Consider the following 25210-nt stretch of genomic DNA (forward strand, 5'->3'; position numbering starts at 1 on the left):
AGAAATTACCGTAAGTGCAGCCAAATATTTGCTATTTCCGAGCAGTTGGCCGTGAACAATCCCTAAGTCTCCAGGAACTGATCAGGAAGACATTTTCTGAACAGCGCAGACCCTGTAGGTGTTTGCCCAGTGCGCTGGGAGCAACAGCCCTGTTGGCTTTCCAGACACAGTGCTGGAGATTCCTGCACCACCACAAGAAAGCCTCGAGTTCATGAAGGGCACATCGTCACAGTTTCTCACTGAGCTATTGCATTTACTCTCCCTCACTCAGTGCTGGTAGATCAGTAATGTTTTTTGAGCTTTCATGTGTCTTTTAACATGGCTGTAATCTTCCTTATTCAGTTTTCTATCAAATCTACCTACTCTGGATCAAAGGTTTTTCTTATGCCTCATGATCATGAAAGCAATACCTGCTGCTGCTGGGAAAACTGAAGAGGCTGAGGCTGAAACAGCTGCCAAGGCCACCAGCCGTCACTCCTGATTCACAGGCAACTGCCAAGCAGATGACTCAAATTCTGCTTTCACAGAATCACAGAATCACAGAATTATCTAGGTTGGAAAAGACCTTGAAGATCATCCAGCCCAACCATTAACCTAACACTGACAGTTCCCAACTGCAGTAGATCCCTCAGCGCTATGTCAACCCGACTCTTAAACACCTCCAGGGATGGGGACTCCACCACCTCCCTGGGCAGCCCATTCCAACCCCTAACAACCCGTTCTGTAAAGAAATGCTTTCTGATATCCAGTCTAAACCTTCCCTGGGACAACTTGAGGCCATTCCCTCTTACCCTATTGCTTATTACTCGGTTAAAGAGGCTCATCCCCAGCTCTCTGCACCCTCCTTTCAGGTAGCTGTAGAGGGCGATGAGGTTTCCCCTCAGCCTCCTCTTCTCCAGACTAAACACCCCCAGTTCCCTCAGCCGCTCCCCATACGACCTGTGCTCCAGACCCTGCACCAGCTTCGTTGCCCTTCTCTGGACACGCTCGAGTCATTCAATGTCCTTTTTGTAGTGAGGGGCCCAAAACTGAACACAGGAATCGAGGTGCGGCCTCCCCAGTGCCGAGTACAGGGGTCAGATCCCTTCCCTGTCCCTGCTGGCCACGCTATTGCTGACACAAGCCAGGATGCCATTGGCCTTCTTGGCCACCTGGGCACACTGCTGGCTCCTGTTCAGCCGGCTGTCAATCAATACCCCCGGGTCCCTCTCTGACTGACAGCTCTCCAGCCACTCCTCCCTAAGCCTGTAGCTCTGCTGGGGGTTGTTGTGGCCCAAGGGCAGCCCCCGGCATTTGGCCTTATTGAAACTCCTCCAGTTGGCCTCAGCCCATGGCTCCAGCCTGCCCAGGTCTCTCTGCAGAGCCTCCCTACCCTCGAGCAGATCAACACTCCCACCCAACCTGGTGTCATCTGCAAACTGACTGAGGGGGCACTCGATCCCCTCGTCTAGATCATCAATAAAGATGTTAAACAGGAGTGGCCCAAACACAGAGCCCTGGGGGACACCACTCCTGACCGGCCGCCAACTGGATTTAACTCCGTTCACCACAACTCTCTGGGCCCGGCCATCCAGACAGTTTTTTACCCAGCAAAGCGTGTGCCCATCCAAGCCACGAGCAGCCAGTCTCACCAGGAGAATGCTGTGGGAAACGGTGCCAAAAGCCTTACTGGAGTCAAGGCAAACAACATCCACAGCCTTTCCCTCATCCAATAAGCAGGTCACCCTGTCGTAGAAGGAGATCAGGTTTGTCAAGCAGGACCTGCTAAAAATATGGAATGCTTCATGAATTTTGCATGTCATCCTTGCTCAGGGGCCATGCTAATCTTCTCTGTATTGTTCCAATTTTACTATATGTGCTGCCAAAGCACATATTGATTTCCCTTCCCACCAGGGAAAACTGCTGTTGCCTCAACTGTAGAAGGCAGCTTTCCGTTGGGCCTGGCTCTCAGCCAGTGTCACGGCCACATCCCTGGGGAAGGATACCTTGCCTCCGTGGGGATGCTGGTAGTGTGCACCCCAGGCTCGCGCTGGCAGCAGGGACCATCGTGGCAGCTCGTCAGAGCAGGGATTGGCTCAGCAGCAAGGTACAACCTTCATGGGAGATGGTGGGACATGCAGGTGGGGACATGCACAGCTCAGGGAAGGATGTGCTGGCTAGGTGCCAAATGTTCTGTCTGAGACAGCAGCAGCTCAGAGCTGATTGCTTCTGACTGGACTTCACTCTAGGATGTTTGGATGATTTTTGGTTGTTTTGGCAAATACCACAGCGACCTACCCTCAGACGTGTCTGCCATATATTTCAGAATATATTAGAGAGAAATCAGAAGCTAAAGTAAAAGACATCTAAAGTTTAACCTTAGTTTTTGAGTTGCATGTGACCCCTTTTTAATTTCCACTTGCCTTTTCTCTCCTTAGTTTACTCTGGCATCAGCAGCAGAAATGCCAAACATCACAAGACAGATTGTTCTCCTGGTAGTTCATGCCCAGAGGGTGAGACAAAATGCTGGAAATATAGCAAGAAAGTCTGCACTATGTCATATTCACAAATTAAGCATCCCTCATTCAGAAGACTGCTTTTCTTCCACTATAGACAAGTTCATATCTTCCAGGGTCAGTTGTCCTGACTACAAGTTTTGACCTGGATCAAATACATTAAGTCTAAGGAAAAAACCACACAATTCTTCATATCCAGCTCCAAGGTACTCTTGCAAATTAGCAACAATTTGGCACGAAACATTCAATTATTTTAAGGGAAAATTTGCTTGAATTAAAGAATTTAAAGGGCATGGGAATAATTTAGGTATTTTTAGGAAGCATGGATATGTGGGAAGATTACCTAATATGAAGTAGTCTCAAAGGTTTCTGAATTCTCACCCATGTTGAGAAACCATGGTTGCTTCTCAGAGAAGTTTGTAAGTACAATTACTAACAGAAAACCATCATAAAGCAGCAATATTCTTGGAGGAAAGTAGTATAAACTAAAATGGTGTATATGCTCTGTGGTTATTCATGTTTGTGGACTAGTTTCTATGAACTGCAAGGACGGTCCTTGGCTCAGATAAAATATTTATTAGTAATAAATAATTTTTGTAGAACTTCACCACACCACCACCACCACCCCCCCACTGAGCCTGGACTCCAGTGCACAAGGCTTACTGGGCCTTTCCTTTACCCTCCTCTGTAATTCAGGTTTGCATTTGTGGAAATCAGTTTTCTTTGTGAAAACATGGCTGTTTTACAGACAAATAGACTTTACAGGGAGTCACCCTTCACCTGTCAGATTACACAGCAGTACTGTTTTATGAAGCTCACTCTGTAAATGTCTCTACATATGGAAAAATAATTGCCTGTATCTATAAAAAACTCTGATGTGACAGAAGACCCAGACTACAGAAGGCAGTACCAGTCCTAGGATTAAGGATAACTGACTACAGCTGAGTATTCAGCTTTCTGTTGAATGATACCCAAAACACCCTGTAGTTGCAATTGTATTTAGCAAGCAGTCTTTCCCTTTTTGCTGTGCATACTTGTATTTCACCTCTTATTTGCCCTTCTCTAATCTATATAGACCTAATCTAGTATCCTCACATATCAGTGCTTCAGCCCTCTGACAATGTATCTTACCTTTTTGTTGGGGTTCTTACTTTGCTGATAAGTATGCTATAGGTATGAGGATAGTGGAAACAAAAACAGCATTCAAGACAAAGGGGTACAAGTGATTTATATAATGAAATATTTTTTCTGACTTTGTGCAGTCAAGACCTTAGGACCACTGTTGTCCATTATTTACAGTGGTGATCTGATATAGCCTTGAATCCACAGACCATGCCCGTGGGTGAAGTTCTCACATGATATGCATAACCACAAATGGAAGAAAAACTTTTGCATATGCTTGAGAGGGCAAAAAATTATTTCAGTTCTTCAATAAATTAAAATCAATAGAAATTAAGTTTTTCCCCACTGAACTTATGGATTGTACAAAGTTACGTGACTGTCATTTTGATAAATAATCATAGTAATGCAGTAAGTTATAGTAACTTTGAAACTACCTGGAATATATGATATTGCAAGTACTTGGTAAGTACAGCACAAAGGACATATTCTCTGCTCTTCATCTGAAATAGGAAAGCTATTTAGTACTTTGTAAAACATGTTAAATGGAGTTTGCTCTCTCTTGGAGATAGCTATTTTTTCTTCATTCTGTGCGGGTGGAATGTTTGAAAATTGCACGAGACAGGCAATTTTGGCACTTCAGCTTGGAGTACCAAATGTTAGCAAATCATCCTGAATGGATCTGAAGTTTAAGCCTGCAATGTTATTCTGTGTGACAGTGGATGCATTTTCATTTTCACCTATTTACATATTCACAGTCAGAAATGCATGGTAGTTATTGTGTAAAAGGGTTCTATTTAGGAAGAAAAGACAGATAGCATTTTTGAAAGCCGTTAGTCAAAGAGTATATATACACCATGATGTGTATAATAAAGCTTTACCCCAAAATGTTTGCAGCAGGAAGCAGAGCTGGACAGGTGCAGAGAGACAAAACAGAAAAAAAACAGAGATGGTTAGGTCTTCATGGGGGACACCGAGCTCCTGTGGGTCATGATGCAGTAGAAACCACCTACCATGTAGAAAGTGAAATAGTTCAGCTCTGTTTCTCAACAAGTCCACATGGCATTTACTCAGAAAATCAATAACCCGTTTCAGTGAGCACAAAACATCCCTTTCTGTCCCTTCTCCATCTCTGTGAAGACCTCAAGTCTGGGAGGGAGTCAGAGTCACCGTGATACTACACTTTGTGCAACTGAGATGCTATTTTAGGCGAAGGGTTGCAACTGTCATTATTTCATTCACACTGGTATTTCTACTCCTAGCTTCCCCATACAACCAACTCTGCTGCTTTTGGGAGCTCCCTGGTGCACCTCTGAGTGAAATGTCCAAGTATTGCCAAAGGCGTGTGCAAGGAGGGCTGGTCTCCACAGCTTGGTGGCTCAGGCAGGAAACTGGATTGTGACTATAAAGTGATAGGACAGGATAAAAGTTATTTATCTACGGGTTTTAATGGGGACTATTTTTTAAATATAGGTTTCATTTTACCACCAGTACATTATAGTGATGATGGCAGGAACCACTTAATGACCCAAGAGCACTGCATCTCCACATTGGCTCTGAGCTAAAGTTCACCCACCTTAGCACCCAGTGGAATGTTCTACAGACCCAGTCTCCATGTGGGGACCCCTTCTATAGACACCATAATGGCACAAAGATCACAGCAGCTACTTGAGGGTGGCAGAAAAAGCAAAAAAGGGTACCATAACTTTGGGGTCAAAATCTAATCTTAAACAAGTCAAGAAGTGCTTTTGATGGAGGCAGGTGGTGTATTAACCCATTACCAGCTAGTTAGATCTCTGATAAAAGGTCTAATAGTAAGGACTGGTCCCAGAAGCAAACATGGATATCTGGGTGTAGGACATCATCAGGCAGCAGGCATGATTTACTTGTCTAATGAACCCAACAGTTCTGTTGTTGGCCCATATGGGTTAATATTTCATTTTCTCATGGGAAAGGTTTGCTGTGTTTCCTCTGGCAGCATTGTTTGTTGACCTCAGCTTCTTCCTTCCATCATCTGAGCAAGCACAGCTTGGCATCCTGGCGGAAGACACAGGCCATTCGCTCTTCTAGTTAAAAAGTGATTTGCTTCAGTGAAGTTGCAAACACTCTCCCTGAAGACTATACTTAATATCCAACACATTAAACAAATTGGTGTGTGTGAGCTTTGGAAGAAAAAACATTTGAGTTTCAATGCAAAGGCCAGCCCTGGATAAAACCAGGGTCTCCACTCATGCAGAGCCACATCTGTGATAATCAGAGCTGAAAGGGGAAGCGTTAACCTCTGGAGCTGATAGAGACTAAAATGATGAAAGGATTTTTTAGATGTGAAAAGATGGATCAAGAGTTTTACTAAATTCCGGGTTGGAGGGAAGGTTGAAAATTGCCTTTGCTCTGAATCTGGGACTTTTCAGGCTGAAGCAGGTGTGCCTCACATCTTGAACATTTCATGTGCTTTCATTTCATTCCCTCTATTTTCAATTCCCATTCCCTCAGATTTTATTTACTTGTGTCTTCCAACAGTATGATAGCAAAAAACAACCAAGCTGCAAAGCTTCTCTCTAAATGCCTGATTTAAATAATGCATCCATTAATTTTTGCACCAATAGTGGTACAACATAAAATAGTACATTATTTTTCAGAATCTGATTCTGCAAACATTAGACCATTTGACTGAAATATTCCTAATGTATAAATAAAGTTACTCTTGTGCATTACTGTTTTCAGGCTCAAAGCTTTAATGTGTTATTTTAAAATACAAATATTTTCAAAGGTGCAAAATATAAATGCAACTGTATTTAAGTCTTCACTGAAATGAAGCATGAAAAAAAAAGTGATGAAGGCTTTTCTTTCTGCTGCTGAAATAGAGGACTTTTACCAATTTTAACAGAACATCCTTAATATATACCTGGAATATTATGTGTATAATAGGTTGTTACTCTGTAATTGGTTTGGCTGATTACAATGATTACACTAAGTTGGCACAATAGTATAGCTATCTGGTGAAAGCACTTCTATAGAGCCCACAGAAATCTGCTCACTGGAGACCATATGTGTTTGGAGGTCAGAAATTCTCACTTACAAGAATGGCAGCTTTTTAACATTGCTTACATTTAATTTAAAAATAAAGCTGACTCTTTTCCAAGTGCTCCTTAAAATAAAAACCCTTTCCTATGAACTGAAATATTCCTTTTGCCAAATGTTAAGATTGTCTTATTGCTTGTATGGGCTAAATCCAAGAAAGGTTATTTCAAAACACATTAAAGAAGTAACACTTCGCTCTCTACATGCAAAATGGGAAGCATTCAACACCACTAAACTTGTCTGTGATCTGGATAGGCATTACAATGGTGATCCCCTTTGCTGGCGGTGTGCCCTTCCACAGAGATTTTTGCTGCCCAGCTCTCGGTATGCACTCAGACAAGCGTCACTGGGAGGAAGGAGCAAGAGGTGAGTTCACACCAACAGTGCCCACCACGCCTGCGAGGAGCAAACCTGGGCACCTCTGCCCTTGGACGTCTTTTTTACACATAGATGCAAACACCTGTACACAGCTGAACCTTTCCAATGTGGGGCTGGACTGGCTTCACAAGCTCAACCTCTCCCATTTCCCTTGCAAACAGGGCAGCAGGTCCCCAGCAAATGTGGGGGCTGATGTGTCCCAGCAGCAATCATAGCTGAGGACAGAAGTCAGGTCTGCCTTGTGACCCCTTGTGCAGAGGTGGGGGGTGGATGGGGCAGCTGTCAGCCCCAGAGGGGAGGATTTAATAGGAAATTCTGCGTTTCAGCAAGTTGAATAATAAAGTCCCGGCATCTCAACTCTTCACACAAAAAAGCGAGCAATGCCGCGCAACGCTGCTTCCCGATGCACATCCCTCTCTGGCATTGAGTGCAGCTTGTTAATGGTTGGTAAAGCTGACGTGAAAGCTCTGTCATCCTCCCAAAGGGGCTCCCTCTGCATGTGGAGAAATTGCACCCCTTTTTAGGGGCTGAATGCTGGGTGGCATGGAGCTGCTGGCCACTGTGCTTCCTGGCCACATGCTGGCAATGGCTTTCTGTCAGCGAGGAGGAGAAATGCCCTCACTCCATTGTGGGGAGTATTAAATGCTTTTAGCAAGCAATGACCACCCTCAATGATTTCCAAGAGAGGAAATGAACCTCCAATCAATTATAACACTTGATTAGGTTACTTAAATTGCTGAATCTCCAGCAAAATCAGCAGTGCCAACTCCCCAACACTGTGTGTGTGATTCGATGGCCCTTATAGTAATGCAGCTCTGCACACCTCCTGTTTTATGTACGTTCCTTTTGCTGTTACTCAACTTCCATCTCATTACTAGGAGCACGGATTTCTACCTTGTCACTTCACAACCTTATTTGAGCATCGCTCTGTTGATCACCTGGTGATTTTTAGGCCTTTTTTTTTTTTCCTTGAAATGCTAATGCATTCCCAATGAAAACAAACACAGGCCTGTAACTGTAATATCGCCTTTGCTCAGTTTTATTTCAAATGAAACAGAAATGCAACTTCAAAGCCATCAAAGCAATGAGTGACTATCAAAGAGAGCATTGGCCTCTGATAACATGAAAGGCCACTTTAATAGGAAGGTCTTATAGGAATTTCTAGTGATCATTAATAGCATGTAATTCACTTATTTGCTAATTATGAGTGCCAGTGGGTAGTAGTTAAGTGGAATATTGAAAACGGCATACTGTGTTATCACAGTGCTGTCCCCGTGGAGAAGGCAATGTCCGCTCTTCTTCCCACCCCACCACCTTTCCACCTTCTGAGGTGGCAGCTGAGAGGGTTCCCCTCTGCTGTTCGGTGTCCCAGACCTCTGTGCCCCTTCCTCTGGCCTGGCACCCCTCCACATAATTTGCCCCATTTCTGAGCAGGGGACAGTTTTTAACCCTGCACACTAGAAGTGAAAAATCTGTGGGCAACTACATCTACTAAATCCCCTGAACGAAGGGGAAGGACAGATGGCATATTGGAGGATGCCGGATCCACAGGGAGGTGTAACAAAATACAGACCCATCTGGGTCGAGTCCCAGGGAGGGTAGGGGTTCTACTGAGCTTGAAGCTCTCCTGCAGTCTCTGTAAGCCTGTTAAAAGACAGCTCTGGCAATCCGAGCAAGACTGTTTTGGCAGGGGAAAGAAAAAAAAATAGGGATCTTTTATGAGAAGTTATAAATTTCAGATATATGTGTTAGGTGATTGAAAATAGTGAGAACTACACTGCTATAAATTCAGTAAACTTCACCAGATAAAAATGACCAACAGAGTCTCAGATTGCCAGTTCCTTAAAATAGCAGAAATATTCCTGAATAGGCAGTGTGGGATTCCCCCCAAAATATGGAATTTTCATTTATTATCATTTCCTCAACAAAGAGCCAGGAGTTGCTGAAACTCTGCAAGACAAGTGACGTAGTGAAAGACCCTGCCTGGCAAATCATCAGTGGGTCTGGCTGCCACCCATACACCCAGGGCACAGGTCCTCTGCTGGTGGGTGGTATGTAGGGGTGTGGAAGGGGACATCCACCCAGCCACTCCCTGCCCTGGGCTAAGGAGTTGCCAGTAACCCTTGTACAATCTCCTGCTCTCTTCCATGTTTACCCTGATCTCAGATCTGAAACGTGTAGCTCTACATGGTACATTCCCACAGAGACTCCTGACTTCAGGAACTAAATATTTTCCAAAAAAAAAAAATTTCTGTCCAGAGACATTCTGGCTAATGCCATAGGGTGTACCCAGGTGAGGATGCATAATGGCTTGCACAACGAGGCGTCTTTGGAAAACCAACAGCTACTTCCAAAATTTCAAAGTAAGCAAAACCAGAACACCCTCCTGCAGGAGAAGTATCTACCCAGGGAAGGTTTCTCCCCAAAGGACATCCACCTGGGAGCTTGCCATCACTTTGTAAAACAGATATGTTGACATATATACAAAGAGGCACAGCCCAGGCCCTGGTGCAACTCTGCATACCAGACACTGGCAAAACACCTACAGCACTCAGGTATGGGGACTGGGCACAAGCATTCAGCCTGATGCAACACGTATCTCCCTGAAGAATGCCGGATCCTTTGCCTCTGAGGTGGTCCCAGTCTGAATTCAACATTTCTTACCGTCTTCAGCTCAGTGGCTGTTGTGGCTTTTACCTCTTTAGCATTTTCACATTTTTTCTTTCCTCATATGTTTTTCCAAACCCACTAATGCAATATTTGACTTACCCCATCCCCTCCCAAACTAACCATATATTTGTTTTCAAGATTTTCCAGCAGTAGGTTGAAGAGGTTCAACTCCTTTCATGAACCTGGGGCTGTTTCTCCAATCACTTGAAGTCTCAGTAAGAACAATCAGTGATGATGATTAACGATGCCCACTACAGAGCTGATGCTGAAGTGCCTCAGATGATCACTGTTGCTTGTCGCTCATTGTAGCTATAAAAGTCACCAGCTTGCACCATGGAGACATCCTCTCATGAAGGCAAAAATATTCCTCCATGACCATTTCCCTACTCAAAACAAGACACCGGTGTCTACCTGCCAGCAGTGCTAGTGGCATGTCTCTGATGGGAAGCTTTGGCTGTAGGGATGCTCATCCCAGACAGGCTCTCCCAGCAGCTGACCCCTCCAGGCACTGAGCCTTTGGGCTGACCTCTTACGGCTGCTCCTCAAGCATGTGGGACTTTCAGTGTATTAAGGTGGTTTTGTACTGTGACACTTACCTCGTGAGTTACCTTGTCAATATGCAGAATATTTGCATTTCTTGCTATGGGGAATCTTCTGTGTCAGTTCTGTGGTTCTTCCCTATCACTTTCTCCCATTTTCAAGACCTCTGTGGAAACAGCAAAGGTGAGACTAGCATGAGACTCTTCCACCTTCTGGAACTGACTTCAGCAAAACTGAGATGGAAGCTCCCTGAGTGATCTTGCTGGGGGAAAAATCACTTCCATGTTCCAAACTTACAGAGCTGAAGCTCACAACATGATTCCAACAGGATGGACTCCAGCCGCCGGACTACAACCAGTAGTTGATGTGCAAACATCAAATATTTGAGAATTTGTAACCTTGCTCAGTATTTTGGAAGGAGTTTGCATCTAGTTAAGATGCTGTATTTAAATAACCACCTTTGCAGTCTTCTGAAGGAAGACTGAAATGAGACCTGTGCCCCTTCCTTACGCACAGAAGGACCCAGCAATACAGGGGTGCCCAGGGAGCAGCTCCATACACAGCACAAACAACCCGGTGGTGTTTCCTTGAGTCCATGGCTGTAGATCATTTTTCCTCCAGGTTCTGGCCCCACACCAGTATGAAATTGACAAACAAACTTTAACATCAATGAAACTAAAGCAGGAGGAGATAAGGACCTGGGAGGCAGTCAGCCTAATTTCCTGCCTTCTGTAATGAAAGAGGTTAGACATGGTACAACACAAACACAAGTTGCATACCATTAACACACAGCAAAAATCACTGCAGTGCTGAGCAGAAGGAGAACAGAAAAGCTATGGTGAGAAAGCACTGAAATGATTATCTGCACTTATCCCCATTACAATGTCCGTATTTCCATACTCCCATGCCTGCATCACACCTACACCCTCTTGCTCAGTCATCACAAAGCATCAAGAAGCAGCCTAATCTTGACTACCAGCTCCATGGTGGACAGACCACTACATCTGAGGGAGAAAAATCTTTCAATGGCTCAATTCAGAACCTGCTGTAAAAATGTGCAGCCTGAATTTGTCTAACTTGAGCTTCCAATCTCTCAGTCTTACTCTTCCTTTACTGTGATGTTAAAAAGCCATCTTCTTATGGGACAATTTTCGTCTCCATAAAGGAACCTGAGAACTACAATCAGATCACCACTCAACCATCTCCTAGATGAAACAAATTGACCAAGTTCCCTATGCCTTTCAGGAATGCTGTTCTTGAAGCTAGAAAGAGAGCTCATTTCATATCAGCCTTTTTAATCCAGAATCAACCCAGATCCAGTCCATTTTACCCATTGAAGCTGAACCAGGATGTCCCTTGCTTTATCCTAACATCTTCACTCAGGACACTCTCCTCTCTTCTGTCTGTCCCCAAACATCCATTATTCATGCTGTTTTACCAATGGTCATCACAACCTACTCCATCATCTTTTGCAGTGTATCCTGTGTGCTGTTTCTGCCTCACTGAGAGCCTCAGGGCAGGGGGGCCATGTCTGATGCTGTGTTTGTAAAAAGCACCATGCATGCCTGGTGTGACAGAGAGCTACTGCTGCAGTGTGTGTTTTCCCAACAAAAGATATAACCTGCAAGCTCTTGATAGCTGTATAATATCAAAGTTATTTTTTAAAAGAACAGCAATTTCTAAACATGTTATCGCAACCAAAAAAAAAAAAAGCCTATTTATAACTGTAATATTCTATTTAATATAAGTCACACAGTTTCTACAGTTCCATCAAATTACAATCAAGTCTCTACCCGTTGGTTTTATAATTACTCTTATAACTGCTGTAATACCTCTAAGGCTTACCCCATGCCAGACCACCTTTGTGGTACAGGCAGCAAGCACCTGCAAAGGGGAACACACAGTCTCTAATGAGGCAAGCTTCAGCCCAACAATGCCTAGAAATTACACCCTGGTAAAGACATACAGTACCAATGTAATCTTACGGGTGCTCACAGGCAATGAAACAGTATTTTGCTCTCTCTTCTAATGGACATTGATCATAGAGTAGCTGAGCAAGGAACAGAATCTAATGTACATTTTAATGAAATCCCTTAAACTTTTTAGCACCTAAAGCTTCATCTGTGAAATGTCAAGTCAGAAACTGGGAGAAAGTCACATTCCTAGGCTAGAGCTGAGGCTCCCAGTAGGCAACACACAGTAGCACCCATCTTGCTGCCACATCTGCACAGCCCATTTCTTTCCTGCAGTACCAGGGATCAGCTACAGACAGACCTGGCTCTGAACAGACTGAAGAGCCACACCTGGTTGCAGTGCTGAGTGTTCAGGAGATGGGAGAGTCAAAAGAACTGAGCTCATACCTGTGGGATGAGGTCTGCTTTATATTGCACCCTCTGCATTTTTAATATGTCTCAGGAAAAAAAAATACTAACATGCCCTAAAAAGCCACTGAAGTAATAGTGTTGTAATGGATCCATCTACACTACTGGTTACATTAAACATTTTGCTATTTCACATGTATTATAATTTGGAGTGAATCCCTCTTTACAGTGATTCAACAGTAGTGCCGTGTGATGTGCTCACCTACCCTCTCAGATGTTGCTTTCTGCTTAGGAGTGATTTTCATCATTTCCCATTTTAACCTTCAGGTAGAAAAGGTTTGGATTGTGTTGTTTTTTTTTTTTTATCTGGCCCCTTGCTGCCACGGTTTCCTGTTTGTCCTGACGTCCTGCTGGGATCCTCGTCCATGGTGAACTGCCAGCCAAGAATAAAGTGTGCTTGGGTGTCAGCTCTGGCAGTTTAAGCACCAGCTCAAGCACCAGCTCACACTCACCTGCACAGAGGGTGCAACAGACAGCTTGGGAAGGGAGGAGGAAATAACGTCTTAAATACCTCAGTCAGATTGATCGAACTCTGCTGCTAGAGTTTACGCCTCTCTGTGGATTTCTGACAAGAACCTATTATCTTTGGCATAAGAAAGCAGTACTGATCTGAGAACAAACAGGATCAGTACACCTTTCTTTTCTGGATTTGCTGGTACCACCCAGACATCCCAATGTTTTCTGTAGGGGAGTATGAGTGACTCTATAGAATCAGTTCATTACCCAAGTCTTGAAAAGCAAGGTCCCAGCATTACTGCCAGTTTACCAGTACCACTGAACAGCCCCGTGTCCGGGACAATTCATCTTTTTAGTCTTTAAGCACGTTAGAGGCTTGGATTGTATAGTTCCACCACATCCTATTCACACACTGCAAACCAATACCACAAGAAAGGGAAACACAGCCCACCACCCACCCACCCTTCCCAGCTGCCCTGTCTTGTCTTTTACATCTCACAGACTCCCAGCTCCCTCGGGAAGGAAGCACTTTTATTTTGCTCATGGCAGGAGGAACCCAAGGCCAGTGGCTGGAGTATTGGTAGGGCTGGTTTCGCATCCTCGGTGAGACACGCAGCTGCGGTGCCTCTATCAGGTGCAATGTAAATCCAGACCAGTGCCTGTTCCCTTTCATTAAGAGCCTCGAGCTCGCTGCAGAAAAGATGAAAAGGGCTGGTCATTATCCATTACATGTGACCCATTCACTTGCTGATGGCATGGTTTTCATCTCCCTGCCCTGCCTGTAGGCAAGTAACCTCCCATACCCTAATCTGCTTTTTTTATTTTCTGCCATTTATTTTCCTGGGGGCCTTGTCAGTGATGGCTCCGTTCCTTCCCCAGGCCTCCCAGAGCTGCAGATTCAGAGCATTAAAAGGTTCCAGCTCACGCTAACAAATTCCAGAAAGTCTGACCGTTTATTATGAAGCCAACACAGGAAGGATTTGAGAAAAGCACTATGTAATGAGAGAGCCAGGGAGATGTGGAGCACGGCCACATCCTGGAAACATGCAAAGGTGAACGGGAAGGGGAGGTGGGGAGCATTTGGAAGCCCATTAAATGAGGGCTTATCATCTGATTTATGTAAATCACTTCAAATGCCTTCATTTATTAAAAGTGTTAAGCTGCATTACTGTTTGCCTTTGGTCTCCTAATTTGGTTGCTAATGTCTAAGACAACTGTTGAAATTAATTTGAAATTAATGTTCCTATATAATTACTTAATGAATCTCACATTCACTGCCCTTAGCTCTCAGCTGACAAAGGATCTCACCCACTGCATGTAAGAGGTTGGAATACTGACTGTGATTTTAAAACAGTTGCTAAATTATAGTTTGCAAATATTTTACATTTATATCACACACTTCATCTTGAAGGATCTTGGTGTGTTTGAAATGTTACATAACATTCATTCTTTAGTAAAATTCCATCACAAAAACTTTCTGGGCATCAATCTTCTTACTTCCCTGCATGACTTGGAATTAAATCAAATTTAGCTGTATTATTATGCAAACACAAAATCATACCTGCATTAAAAGGTTATTATTAGGACTGTAAAGTCAGACACTTAAAAGATAAGAAATGCTGGAACTGTAACTCTGTGCAATATAAATTCCTTTTTCCATACATATGTATTCTCATAGTCTTTAATTTTATGATCCTATATTTTTCTATACTCCCTCTCTCCCTCAGGGGACTTATTAGTCCTTGTTAGTGTTCAAGAATAAACAGGATAAGAAAAAATAAGGTTCAAGAAAAAGCTAGCAGGGGAAGGTAGCGACCTGTGGAGTCTTCGCCCCACTCCTTACAAAAGCTGAAAAGGTTGTAGTGTACGTTCCTCCTTTTCTGGGTGGCTGACTTGATACCCCATAAATCCTGATCGGCAGAAATGCTGAATATGCACAGCAGTAACTGAAGCTAAAGAAACATTCGAACGTGCAGAGCATTTTACATACTACTGAATCCATTGAACCATGAGGTCCTGGGGTCTTAGACCAAGCACTTAAAATTAGTGTACACTTCAAATAGGGGAAAACACTTCTCCGTCTCCCAGGGACAGTGGAAAATGTATTAGAGCATTTGCAAAGCACACAGACTGTGTGATACGGAGACCCAAACTTACTCGTGCTGTACAGTACAGCCTGGACACAGCACAATTAGCGGGGAACAGGACACACTGTGACCCAGGAGCAGAAAGTATCTAGGGAAGCGGCTGGTGCTGTTGTGCAAATTAACAGAGGGAGGCAAGGACCCGATGGGAAAACGCCTTTTCTGAGACAAAAGAGCTGAACTGAAGACTTTCTAGACAGCCTCAATTCTGACTGCTCACCATTTTATGTGCTTATCTGTGACTTTGCATTTCTTCTTATGTGCATATTGTTTCTTAAGGATCAAGATAAGCGAGAGCACCAAACTCATTAGCACTCAGGGACCCTTCAGAGCTTTCCTGAGTTAGCTGAACAGTGCTTTGCCTTAGGCCATCCTCAGCATCTAGGCCAGAGCAAGTCAACCTTCCCCACGCTGCAGAATGCCACCTCAGTCTTCCTGCAGAGGAGAGCTGTAGACAGGTAGGCATACACTGGCGTGGCTCAGACTAACGATACCACGTCCAAGAGTCGCAGGGCTCAGCGGAGGGACGAGCTGGTGAGGTTAGGTCCCCAAACACAGGGCGATGTCAACCTCTTTGTGACCCGAATCTCCTTCCCACAACAGGGAAGGGAGAATACCCAGCAGCCCACACCCAAACAACAGTCCACTCCCTGTTCCCACCACACACACACCTCCACCTGTTGTCCTACTTTCTTAACTAGAAAGCCTAACTTCTCCTGTGCTTACACCTTTGCCAAACCTCCCTCTCTCCATCACATTCCCACCCTTGCCAGGCTGCAGATGCTCCTTCCCAAATGCCTGTCTTCTCTCCCCCACCCCCCAAAGCATTCCTATGTCCCACACTTCATGCATTCCTCAGCTAATGGATTGCTGGAACATCTCCAGGAAAGACCTCCAAAGAAAACCTCTCCCAGCATAGCCAATCAAAAAAAAAAAAAAAAAAAAAAAAAAATCAAGCCTCCAAGCACATGGGAAGATTATTTCCTTTTAAAGCTGTATAGGCAGGTAAATTAAGGTCAACTGCTACAGTGACATCCTGGACAACTACCTCGATTTCCCTCTAGAACACCAAAACTGTCAAAGGTGAAGAAAAAAAAAAAAAAAGGCAAGAAAATATCTAGCTTTAGACTCAAAACCAGCTGGGGTTTAAAATTTTTAGAAAGAAATAAAGCAGCCAATCTGAAGTAGAAAGGTTCCCAAGACATTTTTATACTGGTAAGGTTAAAATAAAAGGAACCATATGGCCACACAATAAACTGGAGGGCAAAAAAATTAAGACTAGAGTGGTAATTATACAGGCCATCAGCCTCCATGAAATGCTTGATTCTGCGATAAGCTGCGTTCTGGTACCATTTTGCACAGGATTTCCTGTTTACTCCTTTGCAACAAATTCTCTTGTGCAGGCAGCATTATACAGACTGTATCAAACTGACCCGCAAAGCAGACTGCTCTTTATTTTCCAGCTGGGGGTTCCAGGTCGTGTGCTAGCAGCCAAAGGAAGGTTATTACTGCAAGAATGCAGAGCCATCAGATTAACTCAGCCTAGCCCTCCCTGCCCAATTTTGCTTTTGTGAAGAAAGTAGAAAAAGATACTAACATGGAGAACAGTAGCTCAGCAAAAAACTAAGATTTCTTGAGGCAAAGATGCTTTTTTGCCTCCGTGGTTTCCTCCTGCTGCTGCTAGCAATTGATGGGACAGGGCTGCTTCAGCCAGGTTTCCAGAATCCTGTAATGGAAAGCAGCTGTCCCTATCCTAAGATTGCACCAGACATCTCCATAGCTCTTCTGTCATCTTCTTTTGGTCAGTCTCATTACTCAACTTCCAATCCCGATGTGTTAGTAACACTAGCAGCAATCCCAGAACTGTACTGAAGGCACTTTTTTCTTAAACTCCCAGCACTAACTTAAGAATGTTTGCATTGCTGTTTGCCACTCCATACACAGATTTTTCAGCTATTACTTGTCAAAATACAAACTCCAGGACTTTATTCTACAGAGTTGGGCTGCATAAGCCACATTTCAATCTGAACAAGTCACTTACTTGAGCATAGGGCAAGACTATTTGACAGGGCCTGCCTTTCTTTTCCCCAAGCAGCACAAAACCAGACAATCTGAAGGCATCCAACACCATCTGACACATCCAGTTTTGTAGAACCATTGAGGTGGCGATGGAAGGTCTCAGGCTTTGTGGAACCATCTTCAGAAAGCAGTAAGGGTCACAATGAATCTTGACTCCATCATAAATACAGCACGATGTAAATAATTTGGGGAGGGGGAAGGTTCCTAGCATTTTGCATTAATAGATGCAATTATAACATAAGATACTCGGTTATTTAGTTAACAAGGTTAAAGCATTTAATACCATTATTGCAGGTCCATCAACTAACTTCTTCATTCTGAAAGCTCACTTTAAATAACAATTACATCTCTGCTTCTCTACAGTAAACTGCTGAAAATCAAGCAGCTAATTCAAACTCCAGGAGTACATCGTTATATTTGCCCCTTTATTAAAATTAATTTTTTTAAACATTTGAAATCATGGCCTACACATCTAGGATCACCAGATCTCCCTCTGTCTTTGCACATGCCAGCTCCTTTGGGGAAGATCCCTGGGACTGGTAATAGGTTTCATAACTTCCACCTTCTGTTGCCTAGTTCAGAGAGTAATCGAATCCAGTCCCTACTGTTGTATCTATCTGGCAACTATTTCTTGGCCTCCATGAAATGAGTTGGAAGTTTTATTTCCGTTCTCAGCAGGCATGTTTACGCGATACATATGAACTGCTGTAACTGGCAAACTGGAGGCTATTTCAGCAGAGATTCCTAGGTTTAAATAAGCATGAGAACAGAACTTCTTTCACCCCAGAGAGGGCTCCTCTTTAATAGGCTTGAGAAATGACAGGACAGGATTAGAGAGTTTGGATTTCTGCTGTGGCAAGATGCACTTTAAAGGGGGATTTATCTTTTGAGTCTATCAAACAGGCACCCACATGGGGTTATTAACAAAAACCCCCAAGTCATTAGGAAATAAAGCTTGAAGCAAAATAAGCATTATCACTCCCCAAAACTCCTTTCTACCTCTGCTGAATTTTACCTGTAATACATGGATATTTTATTTCTTTTTTACATCTCTACACCCCCTATTACAAACGTTCACCACTCTTCATTCTGGTAATGCTTATTTGGTTCCCCATGACAGAGGCTGGTGCAACAGCATCAGCCACTGACACCATTAGTAGCATTCTAGGCAAATCCATGAATTCTGTCACACAAGGCATTTCCGAACTGAAATACAAGCTACCAGGTGAGTAGAGGCTGAACATATGACTAGGCTAAGATTAAAAACTTTATTTTTTATATAAAACAACAATAAATCCAAGCTGATAATGAACTCAGTGTGTCATCTCATTTTCAATCTTTTCTTCTTTTCTCAATATAGTCTATCCACAGTTCAATGTTAAACCACTCCATATTCAGCAAAAACTATGAGGTTTCCATCTTGTATCCATGTTTTTCTAATTCAGCTCTGTATAGAAAAAAGAGAAGTATATTAAAACATGCAAATAAACGCTGTCAGACATCTGCATTCTTAAAAACTAATTATATTGCACAATATACGATCATTTTAGAAATAATATGAACAGGTCACACTGCTTTTTGGTTCATACCTTAACCTCACTAATTCTATAGTTCTTCAACTTCAGCTGAATGTCTTAGATCACTGAAAGTGACCAAGTGAAAAATTCAAATGGTTCTTTTAATCATAGTTATTGTTCTCTGACCCACCATGACTTGAGTACAACTATATGGCACAAAGCAGCACCTTTGAGCCTGAAACAACTCCAGACAGATTAAAAAAAAAAATATTGTCTTATATCAGTTATTTTCAAGATTTCTGAAAGCCAAATAAACTTGTTAATCTAAGTGATTTAAATGCACGCACTTCCAAAAATAATTTTAACTTTCTTCTTTGTTTCTTTTAAATAAAAATACAACTGCATTATTTTAAAATCTTGGTGCAATACACCTTCCAGTGAACAATTCTGAGGGAAAAAGATTGCTTTGTTCCCCCCTAGTTGTCACCAGGACAGCAAGTCAGCAACCTCAAGCTATTGCTCCTACCCTGTTGTCACTTTGCTTTTCACCTGCCTCCAAACACACCAGCCAGAACTACATCCTGTTTAATCTCCTAGTCTTATCATACATGTATCTAAATGCAGCGGTACAAATCTCTAAAAGTATTTCAGGTTAGTTTACATACTTAGTAGAGTAATTTTAGAAGTGGAGAACTGCAGCATTTTCTTTCTAAAGATGAAATAAAAACATGCTGCCACGAAGTAACATTAAAAACTATGATTTTAACACTAGTCTGCAGTCACCAACGCTACAGTCTAGAGTTAGTGAAGGTTTGCCAAGATCAACTATGGTAATCAAGAATTACACTATCCCTTAAAAGGCTATTTCACTACATATCAACTCCTTTTCCTATATTACAATTTAACTGCCTTTCGATCTTAAAAGAACCAACTATACCAACAGACTATTGTTGTATCTTCTACATAAAGGGTCACTTTCACCCGAGTACAACAAGGGAGATCAGCCCAGAAATAGTTCAACCAGGCTGTATTACAGGTGGATTGTCCTCATGCAACATACTGGGGATTAATTATAAAATGTGACTTTGTATTGCTGCTTGAAACAATTTAAGTCATAATTATGCATCAGTAAAAGATTAACTGAAGAGACAAGTGACAAAGAGGATTAAACAACTGGATTAGAGGTACCCAAATTGCTATCACTTTTTTAAAGGCATGTGATGAACAATTACCTTGCTATTGTTGCTCATCAACAGCATGTTCACCACACACAAGAAGGGAACCTTAACATTAATATAGGTAACTGATCTCTAGAAAATTTGTCCATTTGGACAAAGAGCAGCAATACTATTTGAAGATATAGAAAAAAATTTATAACAACACATTTTGCATACCACATCACACAGAAGAGAATCTTGGATCCCTTGCCATTAACCTTTGCAGTATGATTCAGAATTTTCACATATTCAAACAAATCCTTAGAAAAGGACTTACTAATGTTAAACTGAAAAACTGTCAACTGTATCACAAGTTGCAATGATCTTTGTACTGTTTAAGTTGTGTAGCACAGCAAAAGCCTGAATACATCAGGCATATTTCAGGGTTCACAGTACAATTATTAAAAGATTAAATGCTTCTCAGTACTTCACTCCGCTGTAGTCCCTTAAATCTGTTTCTGAAAGGCTTTAGACAGAAAAGCGCAGAGCTTTTTTTGTGTTTCAGATCTCATTTTTAAAGTAAGCAGACTTCAAACTTTCAGATATTAACAGAGCCATTTTGAACATTTTACCCATATTCTAGAACAGTAAATTAAAAATAAAATTACCTTAACTGATTGGAGAAATCATCTTCTACGTTGTCATCATCCCAATTGTCTTCCCAGACATGCGCATCTTCATCTTCATCTAAACCAGTCCAATCTAAAGACAAAAAAGAGGTCTAAATATTCTATGCTGCTTTGCTTTGGTACTGTGTCTTACTGGTACATTAGCTCAGCCTTTGGGCAAAGTAGACTAGACTTCTTTGACAGAAGAGTCTGAATCATATTTAAGCATTTATGAGACAAAACAGCACAGAAAAATCTAACAAACGCCCTGCAATTTCTTGAACTATAATAAAAAAATGCAGCTTGGTAAAAAAAGTAAAATCATTCATTACACACTTCACATCTTGGCTTGCAGCATTACACATTCATAAGAGACATTCTGCATACAAATGGACAAGCTGTAGCACCATTGTAAAAAGAAAGCAACAGTGAGTACTTGACTCCTAAAAGCTCTATAAAAGGTGTGCAATTCCAGGTTTGTAGTTAAATAGTTTTTTTCCAATTAAAAAAGTAAACAGATATCAAATGCTTTTGCCAAAACACATATACACGGATCCTCTGACTCAGATCAGATTCAGAGAGTTTATGGATAAATGCCAAAGAAGAACCTGTGATGCAGAAGCAAAGGCAAATTGAGAGAAGCATCTGCAAACAGCAGTTGCTGCCTGTAACCAACCACTTCTGGGTTCACAAAACAGCAGAAGCTATTTCCTTAGAGAGGCAAGATACTAAATGTCCATTTGCTAACTTAATTTTCTCTTTTTCCTGTAACAAAGTAACTTGGCACATCTGCCTTGACAAACTACTGATCACCCACTTATTGCTTCACTATATTAAAAAAAACCAAACCAACTAGCTAGTTTAGAAAAATAATAAATTAGGAAGGCTCAGAATCTGCGTGTAAATGAAAGTCAGTTTACTTCACTGGGTAACACAGTTTCTCAGTTTTCTTCTACTGACAGACACCAAGTTTTTATAAAGTTACCAAAATAAGCAGCACCACAATTTTGACACTTGTGACCTTTTATTTCTCAAAATCTATCAGTATATTTAAAGAGATAACACCACTCTTCCCCTCACAATTCAGTAAGCCATCTGCTGCCTATCCAGATAAAGCTTTGAGGACTAAGGCCCAAAGTAACATTATGATGAAGTATGGAAAAAAGCTAGTAAGGCAAAACATTAAACACTAATTCACTGTGAACAATTAACTTTACAAGAATGAAGGCTGGCCCTTGCATTTGCTCCTCCTTCTCCTAACACTGATGGGCAACAAAATTAATATTTGAGATTAACCAGAACAAGAAAATCCATTTGTAATTGACTAAAGACAAGGCATTACAATTAAACTTCCCTACTCCAATAAATTATATAATGGGAAAAGATGAAGGAGCACAGAAATCCTACTGGTCCTAAGGACAGCAAAAGAAGGAACTGGAACAAAAAGGTGAAAAAAAAATGCAGTATAAAAAAGCACATTAATTTAGTTGTGCTACTAGTTGCTCAAATGGAAGGATTTTATTTTAGTACTATCTGCAATAAGCTTTGGCGATTTATAGGCAACAGCTTTATTTTTGTGAAAATAAAAGCTTTACCACTCACATCATTTATCTAGATTTCAAAGATACAAAAATAACAAAGCTCGAAACAGTTTAGGAAGAACACAAAGTCAAACCTTTCTATCTGTTAATGTGCAAGCAGCTCAGGCAGATCTACAAATTTGAGAAAAGTCATAGTAACTAGTAAGCAGCCCAACAAACAGCAGCTTCAATCATAAAAGGTCAGTTCGGGAGACGACAAAACCACATTCCAAATTGCACTGAATGAAGAAGAGTCCAAAAGGCCGAAGTCATCTTCCACACTAAGGGGGGCGGGGAGTGCAATTAAAGCCTAAGTTACATTCTCATTGCTGTATCCACAAGATTCTACAGCATCTGTACGTTGACACTATACTCCAGAATTGCATACTAAAGTTATTATTCCCAACAACATTATAAGCCTGTGACTAAATAGAAGTAAATATAGCATTATCTGGGACTGAAAGTATTAAGAACATTTGAAAGCCTGCTACCATTAAGTATTACTAATATACACCGAAATTACAGAATCAATTTTGAGAACCTTGTTACAGCTGGACTCTAAAACAATATTTTAGTACACTGATTACCATATTTTGCACTTGGGAAAGGAAAACAAAAATGCTTTTAAGAGTAGACGATAAAAAACCCTAAAATCCTATTATTTTACACATTACATTTGACATTCTGAGAAGCAACGTACAAAAAGTTCGTGACCAATTCACATACACTGGTATCCATCATGCTATACTTACACTATACTTCAAATAAAGTATCTTATAAAAATAGAACACATCTGCTTTCAATACATAAACTTGATTTGATAAATTATTTGAAGAAAAATTCTATATCTGAATAAAAGAAATTCCCAAAGATCCAGTGTTTTTATCCCTTAACCCAGGTTTGCATTATCTAATTTCCTTTGGATAAAAACTGGGTAATAGAACACAAAGCTTTTCTGCTGCATAGAAAATGGTGTTTTAATTTGAAAGAACAACAGTCTGGCATGAGTTTCAGCACATAGTTAAGATAATTCTTTCCTAAGCACTGAAGATAACATTCAAAGTGGTCTGAACATTCTTTACAACACTGCAAACCTACCATCTCCCTCCAAGATTTTAAGTGGGCCTCTTTAGAGGTTCTTATTTTTTGCAAGATAGATTAGCACAAAGTCTAATTGTGGTCACTCTTTAATAAACCTCTGTTCTACCCAGAAAGTTTGCAAGGTACTTGGCTTTTGTAGTACAGCTTGATTGAAGTAGAATAAATTTCACCTTCTGTAACAGCAGTTCAGCGCTCTGACTAACACAAGGTTCTGAAGCACGCTTCAAGGACTTCCTTCACCCCTACTGCAAATACTTAATTTACATTAAATAAGATAAATATCTTTTGTCTGTTTAGGAAACACGTATGGAAAAGAAAGACTAGTCTTCTCAGTTTAGTTTAGCTATCACCTGAACTACGTCAATAACTTTTTCTGTCAGTAAGCGTAAAAATAGTACTTTTACTGGTACTGAAGAATTCAGAACATCTAAGGCCTGTAAGGCCACAAAAGCCCCTTACAATATAATGAGGACATTACAGAAGAAAAATCCTGATATTTCATCCATCGTGTTTTGTATCATTTCTCATTACCCACAGTTCAAGACAATTCCAGAATTAACGACATGGGGAAAACAATCACGCCCTGATGGGGATCTTTTCAAGACTATATCTGTAAAAAGACACTGAATTGTTTTACTGAATTCAGATTTAATTTCCTCATTCAATACAGCTGCGCCTATGAAAAGCAAACCAACGCATAAATGTTTGTGTTTCAAAAGGAAAAGAGATTCAGAGTAACTACAGACCCGTTGCTTCCTTTCCACACTTTTCTCCACCTTACACTCATTCCCCGCCCCTCACCCCTCCTCTCCCTGGCGATTCTCATCTCCAGAGCCGAGACGCTGCAAGTTCCTCCCGCACTCGTTTCCAGCTCTCCCGCACAATGACGCAGCACTTCGGGTGCGCTGCGCCCCGCGCCGCGAAACCGGCACAGCTGGGCACAGACAGCACGTCCGTGCCGAACCCCGGCGCCGAGGGGGCTGCAGCCCCCCACCTCTGACCGGGGCGGAGTGGGGAGGAACCCGCGAGCCACCGAAAAGCTGCTTCCGTATCGCTGGGGCGCTGCCTGCCGAGACGCATCGCCCCGCCGCGGAGGGCCCCGAGGGCTACTCTGCGGGAAGGGACCACTGGCAAACCGCCCGCCGCCGCTCCCGCCCGCTCCCTCCCCGCCTCAGCACACCGGCCCGGCCCAGGCCGCGGCCTACCGGCGGAACCACCGCCCCCACCGCCTCTCTGCCCTGCCCGGCCCGGCCCCGCCCGGCACCTTCGGCCGGGAACTCCTCAAACTCGTCGTCCTCCTCCAGGAGCCCCAGATCCACCGGCTGCTTCTTCTCCGACATTGCTCGGCCCGCCGACCCACCACCGCGTCCCGCCGCCCGCGGAGACCGATGGGATACGGGCGGCAGCCGCCACCGCGCCTGCGCCCCGCCGGCTGCCGGCTCCGGGCCGGCCCCGCCCTCCCGCCGCCCCGCCCCCGCGCCCCCGCCGCCCCCTGGCAGCGCCGCCCCGCAGCGCTCCCGCCCCCTCGCTCCCCGCCTGCCCCGGCCTTCCCGCCGCCCCGGCCCGGCCCGGCCTCCCCGCCTCTCGCCGGGGTCCCCTCAGGGCGGCCTCCCTGGCGCCGGCTGCCCGCCCGCCGTCCCTCGCTCCCCGCCGGCACCCGCGCTACCCCAGAGCCGCTCCGGCTGCAGGCGAGCCGCGGCCCCCTCCGCCCCCGGGGCGCGGCAAGGGAGCAGGTGCCGGGGAGCTGGGACGGGAAGAAGAGGCCACGAAGCGGGATATAGGCCCGCCGCCGGCGGTGCGTGCTCCCGCCCTCCGCAACGGCGCCTGCCAGGCCGAGGGGTCAC

The 25210-nt window shown here is 43.2% G+C and overlaps 1 protein-coding gene and 1 non-coding gene across 2 annotated transcripts; both read right to left on the minus strand.

Annotated features, from left to right (window-relative positions):
- Nucleotides 1-1766: 1766 nt before the first annotated feature.
- LOC141958300 (U6 spliceosomal RNA) lies at nt 1767-1870 on the minus strand. The gene has a single exon (XR_012633260.1). It is a non-coding gene; the product is annotated as a U6 spliceosomal RNA (small nuclear RNA).
- Nucleotides 1871-18592: 16722 nt separating this feature from the next.
- SEM1 (SEM1 26S proteasome subunit) lies at nt 18593-24795 on the minus strand. The gene is made up of 3 exons (XM_074900321.1): nt 24631-24795; nt 20686-20779; nt 18593-18790 (listed from the first exon to the last, which is right to left on the minus strand). Exons 1-3 carry the CDS (start codon nt 24704-24706, stop codon nt 18748-18750), a joined length of 213 nt encoding a protein of 70 aa, XP_074756422.1. The 5' UTR covers nt 24707-24795; the 3' UTR covers nt 18593-18747.
- Nucleotides 24796-25210: the final 415 nt, after the last annotated feature.

This window comes from Athene noctua, chromosome 2, assembly GCF_965140245.1.
Source record: "Athene noctua chromosome 2, bAthNoc1.hap1.1, whole genome shotgun sequence".
Taxonomy (NCBI): Eukaryota; Metazoa; Chordata; class Aves; order Strigiformes; family Strigidae; genus Athene; species Athene noctua.

What these genes read in the sequence shown, in the direction of transcription:
- SEM1 (XM_074900321.1), bottom strand. Translation starts at nt 24,706, where the DNA reads ATGTCGGAGAAGAAGCAGCCGGTGGATCTGGGGCTCCTGGAGGAGGAC. An exon ending in TGAGGAGTTCCCGGCCGAAG is followed by an intron (nt 20,780 to 24,630) that starts GTGCCGGGCGGG and finishes TTTTGTCTTTAG; the next exon opens with ATTGGACTGGTTTAGATGAA. An exon ending in GATTTCTCCAATCAGTTAAG is followed by an intron (nt 18,791 to 20,685) that starts GTAATTTTATTT and finishes TTTTCTATACAG; the next exon opens with AGCTGAATTAGAAAAACATG.